Below are 27187 nucleotides of genomic sequence, written 5' to 3'. Positions count from 1 at the left end.
TTCTGTTATCTATGAGTTTATTTCTGCTTCTGTTGTTGTTGTTGTTGATTTTGTTCATTAGATTTCACATGTATGTAAAATCAGGCAATATTTGTCTTTTTCTATCTGACCCATTTCATTCAGCTCAATACCCTCTAGGTTTATCAAGGCAATATCTTTTTCCATCCCCTTCCTTTTAGTCTGTGTGTGTCTTTTAATCTGAAGTGAGTCTCAGATATATATGAGGGGTCGGCATATGTAGGGCTCTTGTTTTCAGCCACTCTATCTTTTGGTTGGAACACTTAATTCTTTTCCATTTGAGGTACTTGTTAATAGAAATGTAGTTAGTATCATTCTTTATTCCTGTTTTTGATATATGGTTTTTCTTTTTTAAAAAGTCCTTCCAACATTTCCTGTAATACTGGCTTGGTGGTGATAAATTCTTTTAGCTTATTTTTGTCAGGTAAGTTCTTTATCTGTCCCTCATCTTTAAATGATAGCTTTGCTGGATAAAGTATTCTTGGTTGTAGATCCTGTGTTTTCATCATGTCAAATATTTTGTGCTAAGCTCTTCTGTCCTGCATAGTTTATTTTGAGAAATCAGCTGCCAGTCTTATGGGTGCTGCCTTGTAGGTAACTAACTACTTTTCTCTTGCTGCTTTTAAGAGTCTCTCTTTGTATTTAATCTTTGACATTTTAATTTTGATGTGTCTTAGTGTGGGCCTCTTTGGGTTCATGGTTTTTGGGACTCTCTGAGCTTCCTGGGGTTTTATGTCTATTTCCTTCACCAGGTTAGGGAAGTTTTCCATCATTATTTCTTCAAATAGCTCTTCAACGTCTTGTTTTCCTTCTCTATGACATGGATATTTTTACCTTTAAAAGTGTCTCATAAGCTCCTTAAATTATATTATAGTCTTGGCCTCTTTTTTCTTGCCATTCTGATTGAGCTTTCCCATCCCATATATAAGTCATTTGTTCCTCCTCTTTATTCATTTTATTTATTCCATTTAATATACTTCTCATCTCAGATAACGTGTTCTTCATTTCTGACTGGTTCCCTTTTATAATTTCCATTTTCATTTTTATATTTTTTATCTCTTTGTTAAAGTTCTCACTGATTTCATTTATACTTCCCATAAGTTCATTGAGTATCTTTATAACTAGTGTTTTGAACTCAACATCTGTTAGATTGCTTGACTCCATTATTTCTGGATCTCCGTTTTGTTCTCTCGTTTCTGGTTCTTTGTCTTCCCATTTGGCTGCCTTTCTGTGTCTGTTTCTATTTACTAAGCAAAACTTTTAAAGCTGTTCAGTGGCACAGTCCTGAGAAAGTTCAGCCGCAGGCCAATTTTAGCCCCAGCCTGTGCCCCTTTGGGGCCACCTGTTAAGATTCAGCAAGCAATCCACAGATGCTGTGCATATAGTTACCACGAAAGATCACATCAGAAACTGAGGCCAGCTGCCCCCAGTATGAGTTTAGGCACTGCTCATCAAGGGGCACCAGACTAAGAGTAGACATACCTGTATGTGGCTTGGGTGGGGCCATGAGTTGGGGGAGGTGGAATTTCAGGGAGTCCTCTGGGCGGAGTGACCTCTGTTACCTAGTTTGATGGCGTCTCCGCTATGGCGGCGCTGTGTCCGCACACTGGGAGTGGAGAGGGCACAACAGAGGAACAGTGATGCTCCAGCACTTCTGTAGAGAGCGAGTCTCGCCTCGGCCCTCACTCTGACAACTCAGTGTCCCCTTGTAAATCCCTGGTGCCCCTTGCGCAGCCAAACCGGCACTGATGCTCAGAATGAGCAGGTCTGTCACCAAGAAAGTCCACTTGCAGACATGACCCCTTTAAGGGGTGTCTGCAACTGCTGCTACCGCAGCCTCTGTCCCACTCAGCCGCTCAGGACCAGGCAGCCTCACATCCTCACCCCGTCCTACCTTCTGCCGTTGCAGGGCAATTTCTCAGATTTCTCCCTTGTATGGTTTGTTCATCTAGATAAAAGGAGATTTCCCTTGCTATTTGCTCCTTGTTTCTGTCACAACTTTGATTTGGTCACCAGAGGGATGAACAGAGCCTCTACCATCTAGACCTTTTTTTTTTTTCTGATCGGAACTGCCATCTTAACATGAGTTTTCTCACCCATGATTACATTATATCTCTCCCTTTATTTTTTTTCTCTACTTTTACTCAATAATGTTTTGTAGTTTTTGGTGTACAGGCATGTAACTCCTTTGTCTGATTTACCCCTAAGTATTTCATATTTTTTAATAGTAACTTGTATTTTTTAATTTTAATTTCTAGTGCATAAAAATAGTTGATTTTTGTGCATCAATTATGATTCATACAACCTTAAGAAACTCACATGTTAATTCTAGTAGGTTTTTTTATAGATTCCATCAGATTTACTATATAATCATACAGTCTATGAATAAAGACAGTTTTATTTCTTTGTTTCCAATCTGGATGTCTTTTATTTCCTCTGAGCCTCAGCTTCTCCATCTGTAAAATGAAGAGCTATGATTATAAGAGTCTATAAGAAGAACTCGACCTCTCAGAAATGTTAACATACTTCTTTCTTGTCAAAACATTTTCACTTCTAGGCTCATATTATACTCTTCTGGTTTTATCATCAACATTCACTCCCCTTTCACTTGATCTTAAGTGTGAAAAGGCCCTAAGCCCAACCTCAGGCCCCCTTGTCTTTTCTATCTACACTCTCCCGAGTTGATGTCATGCAGTCATAGGGACCAAATATCAGCTCTATATTGTTGAACCAGAACTTTATATCTTTAGTCCTGACCACTTCCTTGAGCTCCAGACTCCTAAGTCCAATTGCCTACTTATGCATCCCATCAGGCATCTCAAACTTGTCTAAAAAGAACCCTTGATTTCTCCACCCACCCCAAACCTGTTCTTCTGCATTTTCTCATGTTAGTAAATGACACCATTAACCACTCAGCTGCTCAGAGAAAACCTTAGGAAGCAGTCATCTTTGATTTTACTCCTGTTCCTTAACTCTCTGACACCAAATGCATCAACATGACCTATCATCAGCTCTCCCTCCAAAACAGCCCCTGAATCCAACCTCTTCTCGTCGACACTACCACTCCTCTAATGCTAGCTGCCCTCATCTCTCACCTGGACTTCTTTAGTGGTTCTAATTAGGCTTCCTGCTCCACTATGATGCATGTTCCACACACACACACACACACGAGGCTCATCAAGCAGCAAGGTTTCACTCTAAAATATCAGATTACATGTGATTTTACGCTTGTTCAGTGGCTTCCTGTTACACTAAATTTCAAATCCATGACTCACAAGACCAAGAAGAGCTGACATTTGACTCTCTCTTAAACGTATCTTTTACCACTTATTCACTATGTACTAGCCACCTGGCCTTCACTTTCTTTCTTTTGTCCCTAGAACATGCTAAGTGTTTTTCATCTCAGGTTGTTCTTTCCTTCCCAGAGAACTTTGTTCAGATGTTTGTATGATTAGCTTCTTATCATACTTATCAACGCAAACATCACTTTCTCAGAGATGTCTCTGCAATCTCCTAAATTAAAAACCTAAATTAATTCTCCCTATTCTCAAATATCCCATTACCCTGTTGCACTTTCTTTAAAGTACTTAATCACTATGTGAACTTTGTTCACTTAAGGTCCTATTTACTTACTTCTTGCCTGTCTCAACACCCACTCCCCACCCCCAAGGAAAGCTTCTTGAAGGCAAATACTATCTTTTGTCTTGTTCACTGCTGAATCCCTGGCATATGTTAAATGTTTAATAGGTACTTTCTCAAACTTATAGCTCAGTATCCTTTGAATAAATGTATAAGAAAACTTGGCCTAATGTTAGAATCTCATGTAATTCTAACAAATGAAAAAGATGCTGATTTCATAAAAATGGGTAGGGTCCAGAAATTTTCAATTTAACAAATACCCCAGGAGACTCTGGGGCAGAGGTCCACAGACCTTACTTTTGAGAAACACTGACTTATTTATTTTTGAAAGCATTATGTAGATAAGTGGCACAGTTTTAAAGGGGTAAATTGAGGTTTAATAGAATTGAGTCATGTGCTCAAAGTTCCTAAGTCAGCAAGTGAATTCTAAGAATAAGAAATGGTAATTTAAAAATAGTTAATCCTTGCATGTGAGTTAAACACGCACAAATTACCTTACCTATTTTACGCCAGTCATAAATTCCTGACCTTCATCTCGGTCATTAAAACAAAGTCTAGACTTTCATAACTCCATTTGAATGACTACAATTAATGGTTCAGATCAAACAAGAAATATTTGTTTAAGGGAATCACTAGAAAAGGAAAATGAGATCCTTAAAAGAAAAGGATTAAAGAAAATGAAATCTTAAGGCTTAAAAGTAAACTGTGTTTATAAAAGAAGTAATCAGAAGTTGCTTTGAAGGAAGATTTGCCTTCCAAAATGATCAGAACAGGTGGGATGTTTGAAAAGGAATTCCAGATGCCACTTTCTGACACAGCACTGCAACACCACAGCCATCGGGGAGAGGGGTGGTAGTGGGGAGAGATCAAATTAGACTCAAGTCTGACTAACGATACATGCTAAGTTTGACAAGTAAGGCCGTTTACTTGCTCCAGGAAATATGGCAAGATGTCCACCCAAATGACATTTTAAAACTCAACTTTACTTCTACAAAGAAATCAATCTACATTGAATCTGTCTTTTTCATTTTATAAATTTCAGAAATCAGAGCTTCTGATATGATCCTGGGCAACAGGGCACCTTTACAGAGGTAGTACCTTGCCTAGCTCTAAATAGCAAATACCTATCCAATCCAAGATCCCCCTTATTAAAATCCTGATTAAAAGCCAGAGCATTTCCAAATGTCAAACCTGTCATAACAATGTTCTGGATTTCTTTAGGTATTCTCTCCATTTAACTTGCCAGTAAGCCTTGCTTTAAGCTTCCTTTTAAGGACAGAATATGGTCTAGAGTAGCAGTGTCCAGAAGAAATAAAATGCAGATTACAAATGCAAGCCATGTAAGTTTTTTAGTAGCTACATTAGAAAAATAAAAACATGTGAAATTAAAATTGTTAACTCCCAAATTACCATTTTAATGTGTAATCAATACTTAATGCAGATATCTTTCATTAATACTTTCGTAGTTTGATGTCTGATATCCAGTGTGTGTTTTACAGCACATCTCAATTTAGCCACCTTTCAAACGTTCAATGGCTATATGTGACTGAGGGCTGCTGTATTGGACAGTGAAGGTCTAAAGCCGTGCTACTCAAAGTGAAATCCACAAATAAGCAGCACTAGCATCATCTGGAAACTTGTTAGAAATGCTGAATCTCAGGTTTCCAGACCAACTAAATCAGAATCTGTATTTTAACAAGATTTCCAGGTGGTTTTCATCTGTAATCGAGCTTGAGAAGCACTGGTCCAAGGTAAGTCATTGGTCCCAGGTTCCTCATCTGTCAAATGGAAGATGATAAGCCTTACTTTTAGGACTACTATGAAGATTCCTGGTGCTTTACTTCACATATGTAATAGTTGAGATTTTAACAAATGGTTAACTATTATTTAAAAGGCAATGTAAGAGTGTGGGCTTCAGGGGTGGATAGAAAGGAGTATAAATTCTGGTTCTGTCACTTATAAGCTTGGTGACCCTGAACAACTCACCTAACTTAGGTTAAGTGAGTTTTCTTAACTCTAAATTGGGGCTAATCCCGACCTTCCATGATTCTTGTGAGAGCAAGGCATGGCAAATATGATGCATTCTATAATGACAACCATACACACACACACACACACACACACACACACACACACACACACACGTATACATATATATCCCATTGGTTGGGCCAAATTGGGGTATTAGCAAATCATGCTAAGCTGCCTGGTTAGTTCACATGGTCTTTCATTCCAAACCAAAGTGTTATTTCCTGTGGCTCCGGTCTATATTTCACAAGCAGAACTCAAGGACAGCAAAAATGTTTATTTGAAAAAATTACTATGTATTGAAAATATACATTAGAAATTATTACATACTTCCATAGCATTCCCCTTCCCCACCACAAAAGTAGAAATATCTGCTTGCTATGCTAATGCCATAGGTAAAGTCAAACAAAAAGGAAAACATCAGCTGCCTTTCCTCATACGTCAGAGCTGGGGGAAGAAAGGTCTGTCAATCAATAGGAATTTAACAAGTCCCAGTCCTCCACAGCAAGACACACATACTTCTGCTTTGAAGACTGTGAAGAGTTACCCTGTTCCTTTTCTGGCTCTTCAAAAGCTCTCTTGCTCTTCTTTGACTCCTGGCTTGAGATAGCTTCATGTTTCAACAGTGGCCCATGGCAGTCTGAGACTTTCTCTTTATAGAACTGGAGTTTCTCAGTGGAGTTCATGTGGGTGTCTGCCAGGGGACACTTCACTGGGGTTTCTGTTCGAGTCCTCTTCCCATCTATTATGAGAGTGACAGAAGGGAAGGGTAATGAGTTTACTACACTGACATATTAATGTCTGCCTAAGTCTAGAAAGATGATCCAAGGGAAATGACCAAGGCCCAAACAGGGTGATGTCTGCATTAATTTTATTTCCTTCTGAGTGCCCTAGAAGGTAATGGTGGCATATGCACTAGCACAGCTGAAGGCCTGTGCTCTGCTGCCTCCTGGATACGTGACCTTGAGCAAATGACTTGTTTTGAGATTTGGTTTTCTCATTTTTTATAGGTATATAAACCTATTTCATAAGGGTGATGTGAAGATAAATAATGTACATAAAGTGCTCAGCACAATGCTTAGCACACAGTAAAAGCTAAAAAAAAATGTTAGTCATTACTATTCAAATTCTGGATTGTAATTTATGGCACAACTCTCAAATGATACAACCTTATTATATATTTTTTGGTATGCCTTTGGTTTTTATTTTGTTACCTTTATTTCTCCTTCACTTCGACTTCATCACTTAAGTCCTTTGTAAAACGTTGTTAAAATATACATAAATTTCCTATTTTAATCCTTTTTTAGTGTATAGTTCTGTAGCACTGTTGTGTAAACATCAGTCCATCCATTTCCAGACCGTTTTCATCTTGTTAAACTGAAACTCTGTTATTATTAAACAATAACTCTATTACCCTTTCCTCAGTCCTTGGCAACCGCTATGTCTTTTTTTGACTGGTTTATTTTAGTTAGCATAATGTCTTCAAGTTTCATCCCTGTCATAGCAAGTGTCAAAATTTCCTTCCCTTTTAAGGCTGAATACTACTTGATTGTACGTAGATACTATATTTTGTTTATCTATTGATCTGCTGATGGACACTTCGGTTGCTTCTACCTTTTAGCTAAATTTAATTCCTTTTTAAACATCTGTACTGTCTCCTGTGCCACAGCAAATCTCTTTTCGAACAAGATAGGACATACAGATATACATACATACATATATACATACATACATACATACATACAAACAATAAGCTATTTTCCTGGTGCTTGTGCTCAAAGCTAAGAGTGAACTCACGCTGTAAGCTGTGTTGAGAACACAAGTTTTTGTGATCTAATTAAGTCAATACCATCACAATTAATTTTCCCACTGAATGAAGATAGGATTACTGCTTTAAGGGTGGCAAACAACCTAAGGGCAAAAACTCCAAAGGAAAAGGAATTTCTCACAGAAGTGCTGAGCTGCCTTTCGAGATTCTGAGGGTTCTTGTGGCTTCACAGCTTCCGAAGTCACACGCTCCCACTGCAGAACAATCTAAAACATATTTGGAAAGATCTGAGTCTCAACAAAAGCTCAAGCTTTTAATCTCAAACCTTCCTTATTCCCCCTGTTCTCTTTCCATAAAAATGATAATCTTACTTCAGATGATTGTTGATAAGAGTAAGAACTAAGTCAGCCCTGGATTTTCTGTTTTACTGTAGGAGTCGGGTAACATACAAACATGTTGGATGTATGTATTTGCATGACTTAGGACAAATCTGTAAAGCTGACTCCCTATTTTCATGTCTATTCCAAACTAGAAATAAACTGCATATCCTTAAACTAAATAATAAAATTTAAAACCTTAATCAAATTACTTTTACACATTCCTTGACTCACTCATGTCTTAAAATATACCAGCTATAACTCAAACTCTGTGTGTGTATAAAATGCCCACATTTCCATATTCTCAACATACTTCATGAACAGCTTCCATTTTTTAAAACTGTTACAAATGTATTTTTATTATAAGCTACAAATTAATTTGGAAATTTGGCTGGCTATAAACTATACATAAATAAAATAAATGATTATTTCACACATACCACAAGTAACAAGAACTAAATTAAGTATTTCTCATTATAGTATGCAATTAAATGATTATAAAGAAAAACATTTTCGGGACACAGAGGCAGTACAACACAGAGTTTAAGAATACAGTTCCAGAGTTCGCTTTACTACTTACTAGCCAGGGGACCCTTGGCAAGTCATTTAATTTCTGAGTCTCAATTTCTTCATTTGTAAAATGAGATAACATACATGTAGGGTGTAGCATAGTGTCTGGCATCCAGAAAGCACTCCTTAAGTATCAGTTGTCATGCCTTCTATGATACTTTCCTGATTATGGAAAACGGGACACATCTGAGAGAATGTGAAGATGAATTAGCTGAATTTGGAGATGTTTGGAGATGAAGAAGAAGAAAATGAGTTAGGCCCTGGACACGTTGAATTTGAGATGCCAGGTGGAGATGTATGGACGATATTTAGGAATGGGTCTACCATGTGCAAGAAGGTGGAACCATCACAGCAGGGACAGTTAAGGCTTTGAGTACAGTTAAGATCACCTGGAGAGTGAGTGGAGAGTCAGAGGAGAGGAGGAAAGGAGGAATTAGCAAGAGCTAAGGGGAGAAGTGAGAAAGTTAGGGGAGAGCCAGGAGACAGGCCAACAGTGGAAAAGCTGCAGAAAAAATGCTGCAGAAAAGCCAAGCAGGTGAAGAATGAGATTACATGCCACCTTTAAGAGAACGCTTGCAGGAGAGCAGTAGTGGCTAAAACTAGATGACAAGGAACTAAGAACTAAATAGGCAATGAGGAGGAGGGAGAGATAAGAATAGAAAACAATTCAGTTGTGTTGGGAGATGAGGACATGTTAGAGTAAAAGGAGCGTAAGTATGTTTATACACAGAAAGAAAAGAGCCAAGAGAGGGTGAGGCTGAAAATGCGAGTCAGGGGGCAGTCGAGAGAACTGATTAGTGAACTATCAGAGAGGTAGCTGCTGATCTTAGGAACAGGGATGAAAAGCAGCACCCTTCCCTCTGCCCCCCCACCCCCCAAAAAAAACCCAAAGGGCCAATCACTGGAATAAAGTGGCATACCTGCTCTCTTTACATATGAGGGAAGTAGACTACAATTGAAGAAATGAAGAAGTCTTGAGACAGAAATAGGGAAGTAAGGGGACTCTGTTAGATGGCCTCATTTTTATGTGTCATATTCTACTTCCCTCCTAGCTAAGGGGAACAGTATGTCACCTGCTGAGAATGAGGCAGGAAGAACATGGAGTCAGCCTGCAACAGTTTCAACAAGGAATCAACAAGATAGATAAAGCTCTGCAGCCAAGCGCCATAACCAGACTGTCGTCGCATGGTGTAAGCTGCACAGAGCCCAATCCACTTACTTTCAGGCTAGGCTGTTTGGTATTTCACCTATACCAAGCTCTGCAAGAGAGATCCTGGTTTCCATGTTTTACAGATGAAGAAACAGAGACTTAAAGTTTCCTTAAGTCGTACAGCTATCGAGTCGTCAAGCCAGAATTCCAAACCTAGGTCTCTTTGACTCCAAAGCCTATGGTCTTCCCACCATGGCACCTGCTACCAAACTATATCAAGCCTTTGTATAACTATCCCAACCTGGCCCAAATCCACTGGCTATGTCTAGGATTTATCCAGTGCTACAAACTGTGTCTGGCAATGCACTATGATAATTACTTCAGTATGTGTTTTCTGGACTAACTTCAAAGTGCTTCTGTAACACTGACTCACCAGTCCCCCCACCTTCCTGTTTACTTATAGAAAGGTGATGCTATAATCAGGCAGTTGGACAGGTCCACCATCATATGTATCACAGCTTAAGCCAATCAAGTGGTAATGAGGTCCTCTGACCTCAAACCCTGCTCCTTCTATTCTTTGGACACCACACCATCCTGCCATACTTTCGATGGATGCTCAGTTAAATTAAATGATCCCTTTCCCCAAGAATGGATCCAAAACAAGAGTTTGGGGAATTCTCTATGCCTCCACTAAGAAACATTGGTTTCAAGTGTTTGAACGAGAAAGGCACCAGCTACAAGCAAGATAGCATCTACTGGTGCTGTACACTTGGCTACCTTCTGATTTCCTACTTAAGTGTGTACTTTACCAACTTAAGGGAGACCAAAAAGACAAGCCATAGTCAAAGCAAAGTTCAGTCACGAAGTTGAAAATGGGAAGGCTCAGTGAGAAAAAGAGAAAAAAGACTTCTCTTTACTAAGGCTCTGACAGGTTAAGAAATTTGCCCCTCAAAAGGGGAAGAGTCAGATTTGAACCCTTACAAGTATGACTTACTTTCTCTCTAGTATATACACATTGCTAAGAAAATCTGTCCTTCTGAAACTGGGTCATGCTGCTTTTTTCATGGTAAGCCAGAATTCATTATGTTTCTGAGTCATTTCTAGGATGGCATTTTCTTCTAGACCCAATAAAGATGAGGCATGATCTAGTGACCAGAGCATGATATTTAAGGACCAGCATCTAACACCTTTTCTTAAGTAGCTGGGTCAGTTATAGCCCATCAGTGTCTCTGATTTGACATGACGATGACAATTGAGCCAAGGAATACCAAGAAAATTAATGTTTGTTCTAAGTATTGAATAAGACATTTGGAATTAAAATGAAAAACCATATTAACTGTAGGGGAGAAAAATCTGCAGTACCTGGTCAGCCCAGCCCTCTGTCTTGCAGTTACTGTGATCAAATTCCTTCAAAGGCACTTTGGAGTGGACAAGGCCTATGTGGGTCTGGAGCTTGTGCTTGATGGCTTTGATGTCCTAGTGAGGGAAAGACAGAAAGGAATGCCCGCATATCTGGTCAATTCGTACTTGCTTTCGGTAGGAAATAAACGCCCTCAAAAATAACAGCCCTCTCTCAACACCAATTAGCAGAAAAAACATATTTAATTGTGAGTGTGCAAAAATAAAAGAACAAAAGTCTTACCTTGAGCCCTGTCCCAGAGATATCTAAGCAGTTTAGTTTTCTAAAAGAAAAGAGGTATCCGATTCCCGCATCTGTGATCTCAGGGTTACCTTGATGTCAAAAACATAGGTAGTATTCTGTTATAGAAGAACTGTTGCTAAAATGTCAACAATAAGGTCAGAAAAAAGGACATATAATGATACAATATAAAATACTGAGTGAGCAAACTTTTCAGAGTAAATTAGATATATGGATCTCATCTTTATACATCTCTAATATGAAGGAGCCATGCTAGATAATCCTTAAGATCCTTTATAGGGCTAACTTTCTAGGAGTTGGGGGTTGGCAGAAAAATAAATGGACCAGGTTGTTAATTCAAAGGGTTTAATTTGCAACCATATGAAAACAGCATATATAATCATGTATTAAAATGGTTCATCAGATTTTGTTCATAGTCATTTCACCTCCAAAGATTTAAAAAATTTCAAAGGTATTCAGACATAGAGACTATTACTACTCTTACTAACCATAATTTTCAGAATCCTTTCTTACATATTATCTTCTCACAGCAGAGAGTACTACATTTAGCAGAGTCCTCAAGGCTCTGAGCACAGTGTCTAGCACACTGTAGATGCTCAAAAAATATTTGTTGAATGAATACACACTTCCCTGGGAGGAAGGTTAAGATATTCATTATTATCTTCATTTTACAGAAGCCAAAACCAAGGCTCTGAGAGGTTAAATAACTTGCCCAAGTTACTTAGGGTAGCTAAGTAAGAGCAGCAGAACAAGAAGTGTTCTCTGACCTCAAACCCTACTCCTTTCATTCTTTTGACACCATACCATCCTGCCATGCATTCCGTGGATGTTTGGTTAAATCATAAATGATCTCTATAAACTTTCTAACATTGGAGTCAATATCTGGTTAATCCTGAATAAGTTATCATAATTGTTAATTTATGTGGATTTTCACCAAGCAAATGTTGATTAAAAAAGACCTAGCTCACAGACAATATGGATCAGCAACTGAAAGAATGTAAAGATGAACCAAATGTGCTTTATATATGTTATGAATATGATGAAAGGCTGCCCTGTCTGTACAGTGAGTGACAGAGATGAATATGTATGGGCTTTCCCTACCCTAAAGAGGTGGTAGCATGCCAGGAGAGGTATCTGGCCAGGAGTCAAGAGCCTTTGGCTTTAGTCCTGCTCTCCCACCTACTTGCTGCGGCACCTAGGAAAGTACCCTCAATTTATCACCTTTAAAATGAAAGGAAGAACTAGATGATTTCTAAGGCCATTCTTCCAACATTAATAATCTATAATTTCTAATAAAACTTACAAGATAAGTCTAATAATGTTAGATTTTCAAGGCCTCTTTTCATCACTCGAACTGGTGCTGTCATTTTCCGCACCCCGGCATCAGACAAACAATTATCCTTCAGGTGGAGTTGAGTTACACTAGGGAAACAAAGTCCATAAATAAATTAAAGAGTTTGAGAAAATCTAGGTATGAGAACATGCTTTCAAAAATTTCATTAAAAAATATAAATATCCTCTACCCCCTATTTCACACTCAATGCATTTAACAGTTAAAAGATCTTTTGGTGCTATTTCAGTTACTAAGGGAAGGTTAACTTAGAAATCAGTGTTATGTAGTACTAACCTCAGAGGGCAGAGGGCACTAAAGGTATATGGTGGAATGGGGCAAATGAATTTTATTAAGGAGATAAATATACCTTGATTAATAGAAAAGCTGAATTCCTGACAAATGCACCAAAAACACTCTACGTATAAAGAGAAAGTCTGTTACAGAACTCCTATGAGAATTCTTTTAGCAAAGGAAATAATCCTCTAAGTTTAACCAACTTTATAAATCTAGATTTTCAGATTGAGTTTTAAGGTATACTCATTAAGCCTATCCATTTAGCTAACCTCACAGTAGTGTATTAATGTGTTCCACTGTTCCACACTGAACAAGAAATTTGAACTTTTACTATCCTCACACAAAAATACCTTTGTATATGGCAGTATATAGGTGTTGCTGTCCTAGGCAGACCCCAGGAAGTGGGTTAGACTCAGGTTTGTAATTTTGTTGTCCTTCTGGGTGTTTATGAAACCACAAAGGAATCTATCTGGCCTCCTCTCTGCCCACCAGACTGAGATAAGTTGGCATAAACTGGGCGATTTCTTTAAATTGTGGTTCTTGAAAGGATGTATTTGGCTGTCTTTAATAGTTCACTATTTAAATAATTTATAGTTCATTAATAGTTAAAATAGAAAATAATTACTTCGGAAAATTGGGTAACTTCTCATCTCTTGCTAGAATAAACTAGGACTAGACAAATAAAGTGCAAAATCATTTTTCAACTCAGGTATCTTCAAGCACTACAAGTTGAAATAAAGGTTATTTAGAAAAATGAACCAACTGAATTTCATAAGAGTTGTCAAATCTATATTGCTTCTACCAAGTAAATGGAGATTAAAAATATTTTAGGAAAAAAACTAGCAAACACAGAATTGAGAAGTAATTGGTATTCTTCAAGATGATCCCGTTGGATCACCCTTTAAAAAAATGATAAAACAATTCATCTGCAATGGTGGCAGGTCAATACCTAGACAGAGCCTCATTGGTGAGATGTTCTAGAAGTTCATGCTCATCTCCAAGCTTGCAACAGGAAAGATCCAGGCAGGTCAGCTCCCGGAAAGACTTAATCTCCTCAAGTTTTTCTGAGATCACCAGATATCTGTGGGGTGTGGAGAGCAATCAACAGCTTTTCTTTTTCTTCTTTGAAATAGTATCATTTGTGGCTTTCTGCTGTAGTCCACATTTCATCAGGACAAACTACTATGGAATAAGCACACTTCACTGATTACTACATGGGCACAGGTTAAATTGTTTCATTAGTTAATGCCTTGAAAGTCATTTTACATGACAGTGGAATAAAAACTAAATAATCTATATGAGCAAAGACAAGTCACAAAGAGATAACATCTGCTTTGTTAGCAGAAAGACTTTGGTGTTGGTGCTGAGGTCTTATCACAGATTTTCCAAACTTTAGGATATTTGAAATTTTAATTAATAATTTCTTGAAGGTCGCTTTTTCTCTAATGTTCAGTATCCAGTGGTTGGAAAACTGGAAGAGGTCCAAGAACTCGAGGTTCTAATCTTCACATCCAATGACCTACCAAGAGATATTTAGCGTATCTCATTTTATCTTCTCTACTGAAACCCAAGTTTGAGTGTCTGCCCACTCTCCACTGTTCCTCTGTTACCCTGCTAACTTTACTCCGAAAGTATGTACAGTATAACTATTACGAGGACCCACTCAAATCTAGATGGTTATTAAGACAAACCCGTGAGCACCACCAATTTAATTACACAGGAACTGTTACCAGGAAGCATCAGGGAGGCCTCTGGAAAGGAAAAGGAGATCACAAAGGCATTCCACAGCCCAGGCTGTGGTCTCCACCCTGCTTTCTAGTCATTTATCTGTTTTAGATGAGGTCAGTGAGAAAAAATGAAAAGGAGTTAGGTTTGACAGGAAACAGAGAAGAGGATCCTAAAAGAACAGGGAAACTGACTTGTGGCAAAGCGCACACCTTTCTCATTCATTTCCTCATGGATGTCTAGAAGTTTCCAGAGAGATGGCATGCTAGGACCAATGCGGTGAAACTTAAAAGTGTTGACATCTCTCTTCTGTCAGCAGGATCATAATTACCAAAAAAGGATGAAATAATCAGAAAGTAAGAAGAAAGTCAGATCTCTTTTCTTTCTACTTCCAAGAAAAATAAGATGTACTGAAGCTGTGGCTGGCCTGACTGCTAGGTTCAGATGGCCTGGGGCACTGATACCCACTCTAAACTGCCTAGTAACTGAGCTCAGCTGGGTACACAAATGAGCCTTATTTACTCAGATGTATTTTAATTGCACTGTAAATAAAGCTGCCGGTTTCCATCTTACAATCAGAGATGAAGTGGGTTAATAGGGATTTGGGGGATTACTGGCAATCAGAGAAAGGAAAGCATACATCCTTTGATCAATTAACCAAAAGATTTTTAGTAATTCTGAAACGAGTTATCTGTGAAGGGCATAACAATGTATAACATGATTAACGAACATCACAAAAATTAAAGCTGAAAAAACAACATGCAAAGCAACAGACATTAGTAGATGTTTACCTAGAACACAATCAAAGTTCTAAGGTCTTGCTGAAAACTAGTCTTCCAATTTGTCCCTTAAAGAATTCAGAATAATATAGTGGGGAAGCAACAGAAAGATCACAGACATATTTTACTGTCAGACCTGAGCTTGGATTCTAACAACCCTAATTACTTGTGTGATTGTGAGAAAGTTACTTAACCTCTCTGAGCTTCAATTTCTCCAGCTAGAAATTGGAGCTGATGATTACTTCTTTTCAGGATTATAAAGAAAATTAAAATAGTATTCTAAAATACATGGATTCTAATAGGCCCTCATTAAATGGTAGCTATTATAATTACTTCAATTATACAGGGTGATATTTTAAGGAAAACATACTTGCCTCCCTGCAATCACCAGTGGGATTAAAAATCACTGGGGTTTCAACACAGGGAATACAGTTTCATAGCGTCAGAACCCAATTGCAAAGATACTGGCTTTTCCTTCTGGCAGGCAGCTTTGACTCAACCCCAAGATGGCAAGTCTCTGAATCTACCCAATTATCTCATTTTCAATTATTTTCTCAAGTGCTTTCCTTTTGACCTGAACCCTTTTGTGCTGGAAAAAACTTTGCTGGTAAAATCTTAGCTGCTGCAGCTTCAGCCCTGGATTGCAAATGCAAACCCAAATCTCCTGCCCTCTTCCTTTTTTCCCTTGGAGATTCAAGAGGGGACTTTTTTTCTTTTTTTGTAAATCACAACTGAAAAATCTCGCTCTTGTATCTGAATAAGACAGCAAAGTTTGGAATTGTTGCAATAAAATATGAGCCAAAAAATGTTTAAAATGCTTCTAATATTTTTTAATAAAAATAATACATCCTCCTTAGAAAAAAAAAGAAAATATAAAAAATTATTTAAAAAAATAAAACTTAAAAAAATTAAAACTAATTTCAATCCCATTATCCCACTATCTAGATTATAATTCAGTGGGTTTCTTTTTTTCTATGTATGCAATACATAGAAAAATTCCTATTTTTTAAATAAAACTGGGATCATATAGTATATGTAAATTTAATTCTTATATTTTCATTTGGTACATAATGAACATTTTGCCCCATCTTTGGATATTATCTAAATAGTTATATAATATCTCATCATATCAATGTACCATAATTTGCTTAACTGATTTTCTATTATTGAATAGTCAGCTTTCAGGTTTTCGCTAATACAACTAGTACTATAATGAACCTTATGTAAAAATATTTGCTCCTATATATAATTTTTATGTTAGAAAATAGAATAGATTCCTAGTAAATTGAATTAAAGGGCAAACAAATGGTATAGATGTTTTAAAGGTTTTTGATACATATTGTCAAGCTGCTTTCCAGAAATGCTTAGTTATGTGTGCATCAAACGTGAATAAAAGTGCTATTTTCATCCAATTTCACCACTAGAACAATATGCAGACACAACACATGTGTAAAAAGCATTTTCACTATCATGAGAAATATTTAAGCTGTAATAGTAGGTGGAATAAAAGGAAAACAGGATACCAATTGTAGATTAGGGTATATTTCCAAATGTATAAAGAAATTCTATTAAATTTATTAAGAAATATTAAATTAAATTACTATAAATGGTGGGACTAAATTTTTTAATGTTATGTATTGCCTTTATAAAATAATTTTAAAACAAGATATTCATTATAATTATTTTTTCATTGTTCTAATTTTTCTATAACAAATATAAATTAGAATAAAAAATAAAGGAGTAATATGTATTCCAAATGTATGAGCTACAATGAAATTGCTTGACTTTTTCTTTAAGGCAAGGTAAGATTTTCCTTTCCATTGGCGGCAGCGCCAGGCCCAGCCGTGACTGAGGCCACAGCACAAAGACAGAGCTTTCATAAGGTGTCTGCACGCTTCATGAGTCCATGGTTCTGTTTCTGTCTGCATTTATTCATGCCTTTTCTTTTTAAAGGATAATATTTGGCCAAGGAAAAACATTAATTCTATGAGCTGATTAAATAGATGGCTTCTTTATTTTTTTAAGTATACGAGCTTAGCTTATGTTTTCTAGTATAATTTCTCTTCTTTTATCACATGCTTTCTGTTTAGCCTTTTTAAAAAATTTATTTAATTTTTAAAATTAAGTTTATTATGGTAACATTAATATAACTATATAATTTTCAAGTGTACATTATAATTTGACATCTATATATTCTATTGTGTGATTACACCCCAAAGTCCAGTTTCCTTCAACTACCATATATTTGATCCCCTTTACCCACTTCACCCTACCCCTACCCCACCATATTTGACTCCCTTTACCCCGTCTACCTCTCCCCTCCTCCACCACACCCTACTCTCTGGTAACCACTAGAGTTTAGTCTTGTTTTAATAATCATATTGATAGTGCATCATAATTGTAAGCTGTCTTTCACATTTTCTAATTACAAAAAAGTTCATATATTGGTAGATTTAAAAAATCTACAAGCATTGATGCTAAATGATTTTTAAAATAAATGAAGAAAGCAAGGTGCTCAACAGGGTAAGCAGCGTGCTGCCATTTGTATGACAAAGGGGAAACCTATACATGCATGTATATGTATAGAATACTCTGGAATATTATAAAAGAAATTGATAACAGCAGCTGCCTCTAGGGAGAAGAAACAGAATGATGAAGGAGGCTTATGCTTTGCTTTATACTTTGTTGTGTCTGTTTTAAATTCTTTTCCATGTACATTTTTTAAAGTTTTTCTTTTTAATTAGTAGATGTTTTGAAAATCATCTTCCATGATGGTGGAAAACAATTTTAAATAGATCAATAAAAGTATATGCGTGAAGTCACAAGAAAATACATCTGCTCAGTTAGAAAACAGACAGACCTTGGTGTTGGTGTTGGGACCTTTAAGAAAATTTCCAAAATTTAGGATACTTGAAATTTTAATCACTCATTCTTTCAAGTTTCTTAATCTAATGCTCAATATCTTCCTTTGCCTAAATGAAAAGGTCTAAAAACTGGAAAAGGACTAAGAACTCTGGTTACTAGTTTTCACATCCCAAGAGCATATGAGAGCTCTTTGGCATGAAGAATCACAATTTGTCTTTTCTATTTTCTCTTACTAGAAAAGTTGGTTGAAGAGTATTTTCTACATAATAAAAGAGCTGTGGCAAGCAACTAATCTTGGTAAAGTAGTTTTAAAATAAAGCTAAGTGCTGTCTGGAAAAGGGAGGGGACAAAAAGAGTGATTTTTCTTAAAATGGCCCACCACTTTGTGTCTGGAAGTTCTAAATTGCAGAGCTAGTTATTGGGAGAAGGCCCCAAGCCCACTAAGCCCCAGAGCGTGACACAATTAGCACACCCAATAAAATACTCAATATTCTAATCAGAACACTCACCTGTTTCGCAGACACAGGGAGCAAAGCACCAGACTTCCATAGGCCTCAGTGAATTTCTGTAAAGCCCTTAGCCCTGTACCTGGTTCTGTGAATTTCTGTCTAGCTTCAGCAGCAGAGAACAGCTTTTCAGCAATCTGCTCGGGAAAGCCAATAAGGGAATCAATGTGATCAACATTGTCGGAGATGAAGCCCAGGACCAGGCTGAAGAGGGATTTGGCAGAGTACCGAAGATTACCCTCCCGGGTGTATGTGAAGATGAAGTGATCTGTCTTCTCTTTCTGTGTGGTATCATCTTCCCGGTTCATGCAAAGCTCTACAGAAAACCCTTTGGGAAACAGTCTGAAAGGCCTTGGCTTCTGCAGGCTATTCCTGACGCCATCCAAGGCCAGATTGACCATGTGCAGCTGCCCATTTTCTCGCACGTAGATGGGCCCTGGGTCTAGGTGGTTTTCTGAGTTGAGGTAGTAAGACATTGCCTTTGTTGTAACTGTAAAAGCAAGGCACAAAGGAAGCAAATCCAATTAAAATGCCATTTGTAACATGTAACTTCATCTTGCTGTGCCCAGAGCTTTTTGAGCCTACCGGGAAGGCCCCGTGGCTGGTTTGGGGAAACGAAGCTTACCAGCTGCTTGTGAACTTGGGCACTGGTAGTTGCCTCTATTGCTGCTACCTGGAATTCCCTTTTCTACCTTCCCCCTTTTCTCGTCTATCTGGTGATCTCCTATTCATCTTTCAAAAACCAGCTCAAATCTCATTTCTAAAATTCACCCTGAAGAAGTTATCACAGAATGGGCAGAGTCATTTACAAGGAAAGTCATGGCAACACAGTTGATGTTAGCAAAGCAACTGGAAACAACCTAAGTGTCCAAAAACAGAGGTGTTACTAAATAAATTATGATATATCCATACCATGAAATGTTATATAGCCATTAAAATTATAAAATGTTTATTGATTTGCAAGTTACAAACGAGTACATATGGAATTTATTATTTGTTTTTTAAACCATGTTTATGCACAGAACAAAGACTAGAAATGAGTAACTCCCTTGTTACTCTGGCCCATTCTACACACTTTTTGGTTGTACTTGGCTCACGATTCTGCTGCTGATTTGTTTCCTGGCCTGTGTTCTGCTGGTTTGAGCTCCTTGAGAAGGGACCATATTTAATTCATCCAGACTCTCTAACAAAATGTTCTGGTATGTAACAGTCCCTGAGCACATACTTACTTGCAGGACTAAAATTTACTCATTTCCTAAACCTTACATAGACTGAAGGAACAGCGTTTTTAAAAATCTATATCACAAGAGCTAAATAAAAGCTATTATAGTCCCTGGAAGCTTCATATCTATTAAGGTTCTATTAGGGCACTTTAAAGATAAGGCAAAGTATCAAAAACAGGTATTTATGTGATAATTTGGATGACATTTTGTGCACAAGCACTAACTGGAATAAATATTTTCCTGAGAAACTGTGGGATTTCAAAATACACAAGAAATTGCTATGTTAAATAAAGTGAAAAGATTTGATGATCATTTCTACAACAATTTAAAGGGAGGGGAGGTAAAGTTTAACATAATATAGGTAAAAAAGCTTCTGTTATCTCTAAAAGACTCTGATTGACTTATAGAGTGAACCAATTCAGCTTTTTCTGCATCAATACACGGCTAAGATGCAGCTCTGATGCCACTTAAAAGTGTCAGCAATCAAGTCAGTGATCAAAAATGCTGAGTCCCTGGAGATCAAACAGTTGATCCTGTTTGTGGGCATCAGTACAATCCATGTTTCTCCTGAGGATAATTATGTGTGTAAAAACACATCAGAAAAGAAGGACCTGCCTAGTCTGGGAGCTCGTCCTTTTCTGCTCATTTCCTTATGCCCTACTCTGGCCATGCCATATGACCCAGGTAAGCTGGCTGTGTTCTCTTGTCCCAATGGCCTTTGCCCAATTTTGCTCCCTTTGGCTGGAACACCCTCTGCTTCCCTAAACTCTGCACCAGTGCATGCCTGTCTGGTTTTGCCCAGAGCACCGCTGGCTCCTTCTACATAGCACTTAGCACCATGACTATGTCTTTCTCTTACTAATGTCCCCAGAGTTGTGAGCTCTTTGAAGGCAAGGCGCTTATTTGATTCATCACACTTTCCTAGACCCAACATAGTGCCTAGTACTGAGTAAGCCCTTGACGGATTATTTGCTGAATTTACTGAGAGGAAGGGTGAGACCTCAAAAGGACAGACTTAGTGCTCTGAGCTTCAGGGCCTGCTGATACTGTTGCTAGGAGCCAGTGCCTCTTCCAGGCAACAGCTGCAGCACCTCCCCCACTTGCCAGACCCTTCTGCAGGTGGTAGAAGAAAAGCAGATGATGGGAGTATATTGCTACTGGTATGACGATGGCAGGAGGTGGGGGGGGGGGATCTACGAACCAGGAAAAAAACCTCTTGCCACAGTGACAGCTCTTATAACTGATACTCTTGCCTGTATTTAGTGTCTGCTGCTAAGAAGATACCTCATTTATTCTAAGATCTTCTTCCAGTAGGAATAAGCATCTGGCGCCTTCAACCTCACAGACTTTAATCTTGGCCAGGAGATAAAGCAGATCCCCTTTGGTCTTTATCCCTATGATTGGATATTCAGAACCTTATTCTATCTGTTTATCAGAAAGTAAACATCAAGCATGGACCTAAAAAGGAATGACTTGATCTAAAAGAAAGGCAAATTCAATGGAAGGTAACATATTATAATAGATCAGTACATTATAAGCTCCCTGACAAAGAAATAGGGTCTGCCCATCTGTACTGTCCCTAACCCTCACCCTCAATACTGCCTTCAACAAACTTTGGAGTAAAATGGACAAATAGATGAATGGATGACTACTTTGGGTAAAAAGCAGAAAAGTCTGATTCCACCCAGCAGAGGGCACAGCTGCTTGGGACAAGAGTAAGGACGTTAACCCAGGCTCCCCTCAATCCTGGCAGCTCCTGCTTCTAGGAATCATTTTTCTTTCTTTCTTTCTTTCTCTTTTTTTTTTTTAAAAGACACAGTTATGGCTATAGTTTACCTTTAAATTACTCATCAAATGCTAATTCCCTTTCTATATGATTAAAAGAAATCCAATACTTCCTAAAGAGTAAACCTACATCATCTGTCCAAAAGCCTCCAGGCCTCTCTATTCTTCAACTATGGGATTTGTGAAACCCACCTTCGTTCAGGGTATCCTGGTGAACTGAGTTCTACTACTAAATATGTGCATCCTGCATTCTCCCAATACGGAGTATCTTGAAAATTTGTAAGGTACTATAAAATGATCTAAGAATTATATTAGTGTTTAAACCTTTCAAGGTTCAGAACCATAAAGCAAGTGAATTCCACACAAAGCTTCTGAACTTGGCTTTTGCTTATGCCTGGCTGTTGCACATGGTGGTCTATTATAATGGGCGCCCTCAGGAGACATACTATGGCAAAAATCTTCTGCAAATGGGAAAATCAAAATAATCAGTATCTGTAAGAATAACAATGTTCATTGTAGATCTGCATTAGCTATATTTTATATTAGGTCATCAAAGTAATAGGCATTTTAATAGTCTTCCAGCTTCCTACAGAGAGGCAGTTTTGTAACCCATACAACATCACAAAAAAAAATCACTATAGTGCATGTTCTAATATTTGGCCACATGAATGGGCCAAGTTACCACAAAGCATGTCATTTCATCAAATGAAGAAAGTATACTACATTAAAAGTTCTCTATAGCCTTTTGAATAAGAGGCAAGATAAAGAGATTGATAAACACCACAGCTTTTTATACCTTGAAGCCAGTTTACCAAGCAAGAAACAGGACTATCCCAGTTAAGTGGGGGTAGGGGAGGTTGGTAACAGGATTAAAATTGTGAACTGAGTCTACAGCTATCTAATTTGAAGAGAAAGAGAAGAAAGCACCTAACTGTAGTAGGTAAAGTAAGTTAACAATCCTATAAGAACAATAATGATTATTCTTAATTATAGTAATGATTAGGATGATAGTGATAGTGGGTGTGATAGCAACCATTTACTAAGCACCTACCAGTTGTCAAGGACTGTGCTAGGTACTGTATTAAATGATTTCATGTAATCCTCAACAATCCTATGAGGTCAGGATTGCTGTTGAACAGATGAAGAGGCTCAGAGAAGCAAAGTAACTTACTTATGGAACAGAGCTAGTAAGTGGCAGAGCCAGAATTCAATCTCAAGGCTGTATTACTCCAAAGTTCAAGCTCTTTCCACTGCATGATGTTGTCTCTTAAGAATAAAAATATGACATCAGCCTTAAGGATAAAAAAAAGATGTTAAAAATTAATCTCCTCCACCTGTTTGATCCCTCTGGTATTTACTGACTCAATCTAGGGGGACAGGAAGGAGATACACACACACATACACACACCCAAAAAGACAGTGAACATCTGAGGAAAGAGATGGTGGGAACAGAGCCAGGACAAAGTTACATTGAGGCCTCACTTCTTCCCTCTGCCAGGCCATAAATTACCCACATCCACACACCAGGAAAACTCTGTCAATCCATGGCCTTCATCCCAAAGCTGCAGACGTCCCGTGTTTATTTGGAAATGCAGAATTTTTGAGAAAATTTCTAATATAAAAACCTGAACAGAAACTAGTTCCTAACCACCAATAATCATCTAACAATCTTACCTTCATTGTTCTGTGTCAACTACCATTATTTGATTTTCAACTTCTCTCACTATTTCTTTTTTCCTATAACTTTCGTTTCCTACCTGCCTTCTTACCCATATCCTTCTCTCCCAAGCTCCAGAGGGTCACACCATATCCAGCTCCCTATTTCCCCCATGAACATACCAATCTCTCCCACATCTTGACACTCTTATAGTTTTTCTCCCAGCTAACTCGAGAGCTGCTCACACAAAATCCAATCTCCACATCCAAGATTCTAACCCCTCCTTCCTTCACCCACTTCCAGCTCCTATGCCCCTACTTCTCTTATGCCCTTCTAATACTTCCATGGCCCTTCTGAAATCTGGCTCCCCGTTCCCCAGACCCAATCCCACCACCACCTGCCTCCCCCTCCTTCCCTACACCATTCCACGCCGACCCACTCTAACCAGCAGGCACTCTTTCTCTGTCCTTCACCAGTTATTCCCTTCCTTTCACTCTGGGATTCCATCTCCTAGGACCCCAATCTCTCCATCTCTTTCCTTGTCTTCTTGTCCTCAACCTTCAAAATCCTTTTCCTTCAGGCCTCATTATGCCTAATTTCACAATCCACAGCCCCAACTTCTTTCTTCCCTACCTCCAAGACCCCACCCTTTCTCCTATTCCAATCCTAGATCCTTTCCTCCTTGTACTCAAAACCCCTTACCCAGCAGGGCAATTCTTCATCTCTCTAAATTCCCACGCATGCCCCTCCCCGGGTACACCCTAGGTAATCCTCCTCCCTTCTCCCATCCTATCCCGAACCCCAATTCGTACCTCCCCATGACTTACCCCAGCACCATGAACCTCGCCCATAAACCCATCTCCCACACGCCTATATCCTCATCCTCATACCTTTCACCCAACCACACACCCCAATCCCATTCCTCCGGGTCCTCCCCTCCCCCACTCCGCCCCTCCGTCACACACCGCCCCCGCCCCCACTCGCAGCCCGGGGCTCCGTGAGCCGTCCAGCCCGCGGCCGCCACCTACCTGTGCCCCTGCCTGGGGCAGAGAGCTGCACTCCTCAGTGGCAGCTCCCTCCTTCCACGGAGCGGCTGAGGGGGGTGAAAAACGGCTCAGCGCCCGAGGCACAAAGCTAAGGAGCGTGGGACAGAGCGAGGATGGGAGGAGGGAGGAGGCTGGAGGCGACTTAGCGCCTTGGGACCGCGGGGCTGACAGGCGGGGGGGAAGGCTGGGCAAGGGAGACGCGCGTGCGCGGGACCCGGCATGAGGGGCGGGGCCGAGCCCAGAGGCGGGGCCCGGCCCTGGGTAGGCGACCTGAGGGCCAAGAGCTCGGAGCTCGGAGAGGTGGGCACTGCGCGTGCGTGTTCGCTCGGAGGTGGGTCCGTCGGTCTAGCAGGCCCCAGTGATCGAGCTGCGGGAGAGTAGGCAGTGCTCTTGCCTGGGGTTAAGACCCCTGGGCGGGGCTGCGCAGCTCGGCCCGCGAAGTAAAGACGAGCACGGGGGCGTGGTCTAGGGGTGGGGCATGAGGGCGGGGTACAGAGAAGAACCCGGAGTAGGGATGTAAGTGCGCCTGGGAATTCCGAGGAGGCCGGGGCCAGAGGGGGTGATGCGGCAGGCAGGGTCGAGGGGCAGGGTCGGGGGGCAGGGTCGGGGGGCAGGGTCAGGGGGCAGGGTAGGGGGAGGCGGGCCGGGGATACGCGGATACGCGGGGCGGGGCCTGCGAGTGGGGTGGAGCGAAGAGTCCGAAGTAGGGATGTGCGCGCGCCTGGAAACTGGAGGCCGGGAGGAGGAGGAGGAGGAGGAGGAGGGGTGGGGCTGAGGGCGGGGCGGACAGGAGTTTCCCGAGGCCCTGCTGTCCGTGCCCCTGGAGCTAACCTGAGGCCCAGCGAGCGGGCTGACGCGGCGGGTTAGGCCGGCACCTGGGGAGGTGGGAGCCTGGCTGGACGAGGTCAACGGAGAGGGATGGTAGTGGTGAAGGATGCGAGCGAGAATGGAGGGGGGGGGAGTCATGAGGGGACGCGCGACGCGGAGGCGGGAGGCGGAAGGGCGCTGAGGGACGGCTGGTGAGCGGACCCGGATAGGGGAAGCCTGACGCAGGTCTGTTCCCTTAGCCCTAGACACACTAGTGCCAGCCCACAAACTTTTTTGAGTTCTGAAATGTTTTGACTCCCAAAAGGGAAAAACAATTGCAAACCGAAATAAATCTACGAAAAGGTAACCTGACACCACCATGTAACCCATATAGCTATGCATTATATTTAATGTAGGGTGTGGGTTCATTTAATATATTTAATATAATTTGAGCCGAGATATTCAAAAAAGTATGAGTGCTTAGGATCCTTGAAGGTTTCAAGATGGCCTTGGGCTAAGGAGAAGGGTTTTGGATGGAGGGGAAAAGGCGGTATCAGAACTGGTTTGCCTTTTGAGGGATACCAAACATAGACCGTGGGCACCGGGAGACAGGTTAGCTGTTTTCTAACTTACACGGAAGTTCCCAATGGTTGTTACGGGAAAAGGTTTAAAAGTACCATAACCAAGGAGCTAGCTGCTCAGGGAGAAAGTGAATCGAGGACTAATCCGGAGAAATTTTCGGAAAGGACCAGAAAGGCCATGTGAGAAGTGAATGGATAGCTAAGTGGCCCTGGATTAAGAGGACAGGCGAAGGCATTCCAGAGAAGTTCAGGGTCAGGGGTATTTAGAAATGCAAAGGATAGCACCCTGGAGTGCACCACCTTTGATAAACTGAGGCCCTGAGGAAATACATGTGTTTAAAGTAGGCCATCCCAGGAAGAGAGATTATACTACATCCCAAACCCTGCATTTTGGAGTTGTAGAAGCAACATATTATATGCTGAGTAGTTGTTCCATGGGTTTCTTTGGGGTTAGTTTGCCTCTTTCTCATTAATTATAGCAAGAACCTTAAAGAGAACCCAATTTCTGCCATTTCTTTCTTGTTATTTAAGTAATTCCATCCAACAAAGGAAATAGGAAGGATACTGATGGATATTGGAGGTATGAAATGAGTTTTGTATTAAAGAATGTGTTTGCTTTTCTCAGACAACTTTGATTTGTTAAGAACGTGAGGTAAGAAAAATGAATATTTGAGGAATACACTCTCTTCATTATCATGTGTTACAAGTCAATGCTAGATACTTTTCCCTAAAACATAACACTTTTTTAAAGCAAGCCCTTTCCCAAAGTCTCTAACCCATACATTACCACCCCAAAAGTAGATTACTGTATAGTTTTTCCACCTCTGTGCCATTCACATTTTAGGTCAGATAATTATTTGTTGGGGGGACCGTCCTGTGCATGATAGAATATTTAGCAGCATCACGAAATGCCCACTAGATGCCAATAGCATCACCCTCCTTTCCAAGTTGTGATAGTCAAACTGTTTTCAGACATTGTCAAATGTCCCCTGCGTGGCAAAATCACCCCTAGTCTGGTTGAGAACCATGGGACTACAGGATAAAGCATTGTCTTTAACTTGGCTTTTAAAATAATTCATTATCTGTTTATAATATACCTTTCCTAGAATTTGATTCAATCTAAACCACCAATATAGGAATCCTTTAGTTTCATTCATAGATATCACCTAGTCTTCTTGAACACTTTCAGGAATGGAAAAGATTTAAAATTTTTACTTTGCCAGAAAGTTTTTATATCTATGATGTCTTCCTGCTTAAAATGTGTATTTGTTGAGTCCAGTTCTCCCACTTGCAGTTGTAAAAAAAAAAAAAAAAAAATTCTATATCCATTTTTGAACACTTGTGATATTAAAAATTGTGGTCATGTATCTCTTATC

The 27187-nt window shown here is 39.7% G+C and overlaps 2 protein-coding genes across 12 annotated transcripts in view; one reads left to right on the top strand and one right to left on the bottom strand.

Moving 5' to 3' along the window:
* Positions 1-5942: 5942 nt before the first annotated feature.
* LRRC42 (leucine rich repeat containing 42) lies at positions 5943-24612 on the bottom strand. Of its 3 annotated transcripts, none has more exons than XM_016120337.2 (9): positions 24406-24612; positions 22892-23012; positions 18716-19202; positions 13787-13918; positions 12514-12632; positions 11193-11281; positions 10913-11026; positions 7635-7719; positions 5943-6427 (listed from the first exon to the last, which is right to left on the bottom strand). In XM_016120337.2, exons 3-9 carry the CDS (start codon positions 19186-19188, stop codon positions 6156-6158), a joined length of 1284 nt encoding a protein of 427 aa, XP_015975823.1. In that variant the 5' UTR covers positions 19189-19202; positions 22892-23012; positions 24406-24612; the 3' UTR covers positions 5943-6155. The 3 variants fall into 3 exon arrangements, with proteins under 3 accessions (XP_015975823.1, XP_015975824.1, XP_015975822.1); XM_016120338.2 differs by having other exon boundaries at positions 22892-22986; XM_016120336.2 differs by lacking the exon at positions 22892-23012 and having other exon boundaries at positions 24406-24611.
* Positions 24613-24654: 42 nt separating this feature from the next.
* The window catches only part of HSPB11 (heat shock protein family B (small) member 11), a 30229-nt gene continuing 27696 nt past the window's right edge, over positions 24655-27187 (top strand). For 2 of the 9 annotated variants that reach the window (XM_016120354.2, XM_016120352.2), the window contains exon 1: positions 25210-25306. Coding sequence is in view for 1 of the 9 variants with exons in the window: in XM_016120348.2 (XP_015975834.1) it covers positions 25342-25344 (3 nt within the window). In the remaining 8 variants the exon portion in view is untranslated. Of the gene's footprint in view, positions 24755-25209; positions 25345-27187 lie in introns of those variants that run through there. The other 7 variants (XM_016120357.2, XM_016120347.2, XM_016120346.2 and 4 more) reach the window with 7 other exon arrangements.

The sequence above is a fragment of the Rousettus aegyptiacus genome, unplaced genomic scaffold (genome assembly GCF_014176215.1).
Source record: "Rousettus aegyptiacus isolate mRouAeg1 unplaced genomic scaffold, mRouAeg1.p scaffold_m13_p_1, whole genome shotgun sequence".
Lineage (NCBI taxonomy): Eukaryota > Metazoa > Chordata > Mammalia > Chiroptera > Pteropodidae > Rousettus > Rousettus aegyptiacus.
Note: the sequence above shows the minus strand (reverse complement) of the source record. Positions and strands in the feature narration are given on the sequence as shown.

Excerpts from the sequence above, each read along its gene's own strand:
- LRRC42 (XM_016120337.2), bottom strand. The coding sequence starts at position 19,188 with ATGTCTTACTACCTCAACTCAGAAAACCACCTAGACCCAGGGCCCATC. Across the intron at positions 13,919-18,715 it reads TCCCTGTGTCTGCGAAACAG|ATATCTGGTGATCTCAGAAA; the intron begins GTGAGTGTTCTG and ends CACACCCCACAG. Across the intron at positions 12,633-13,786 it reads ACCAATGAGGCTCTGTCTAG|TGTAACTCAACTCCACCTGA; the intron begins GTATTGACCTGC and ends TTGTTTCCCTAG.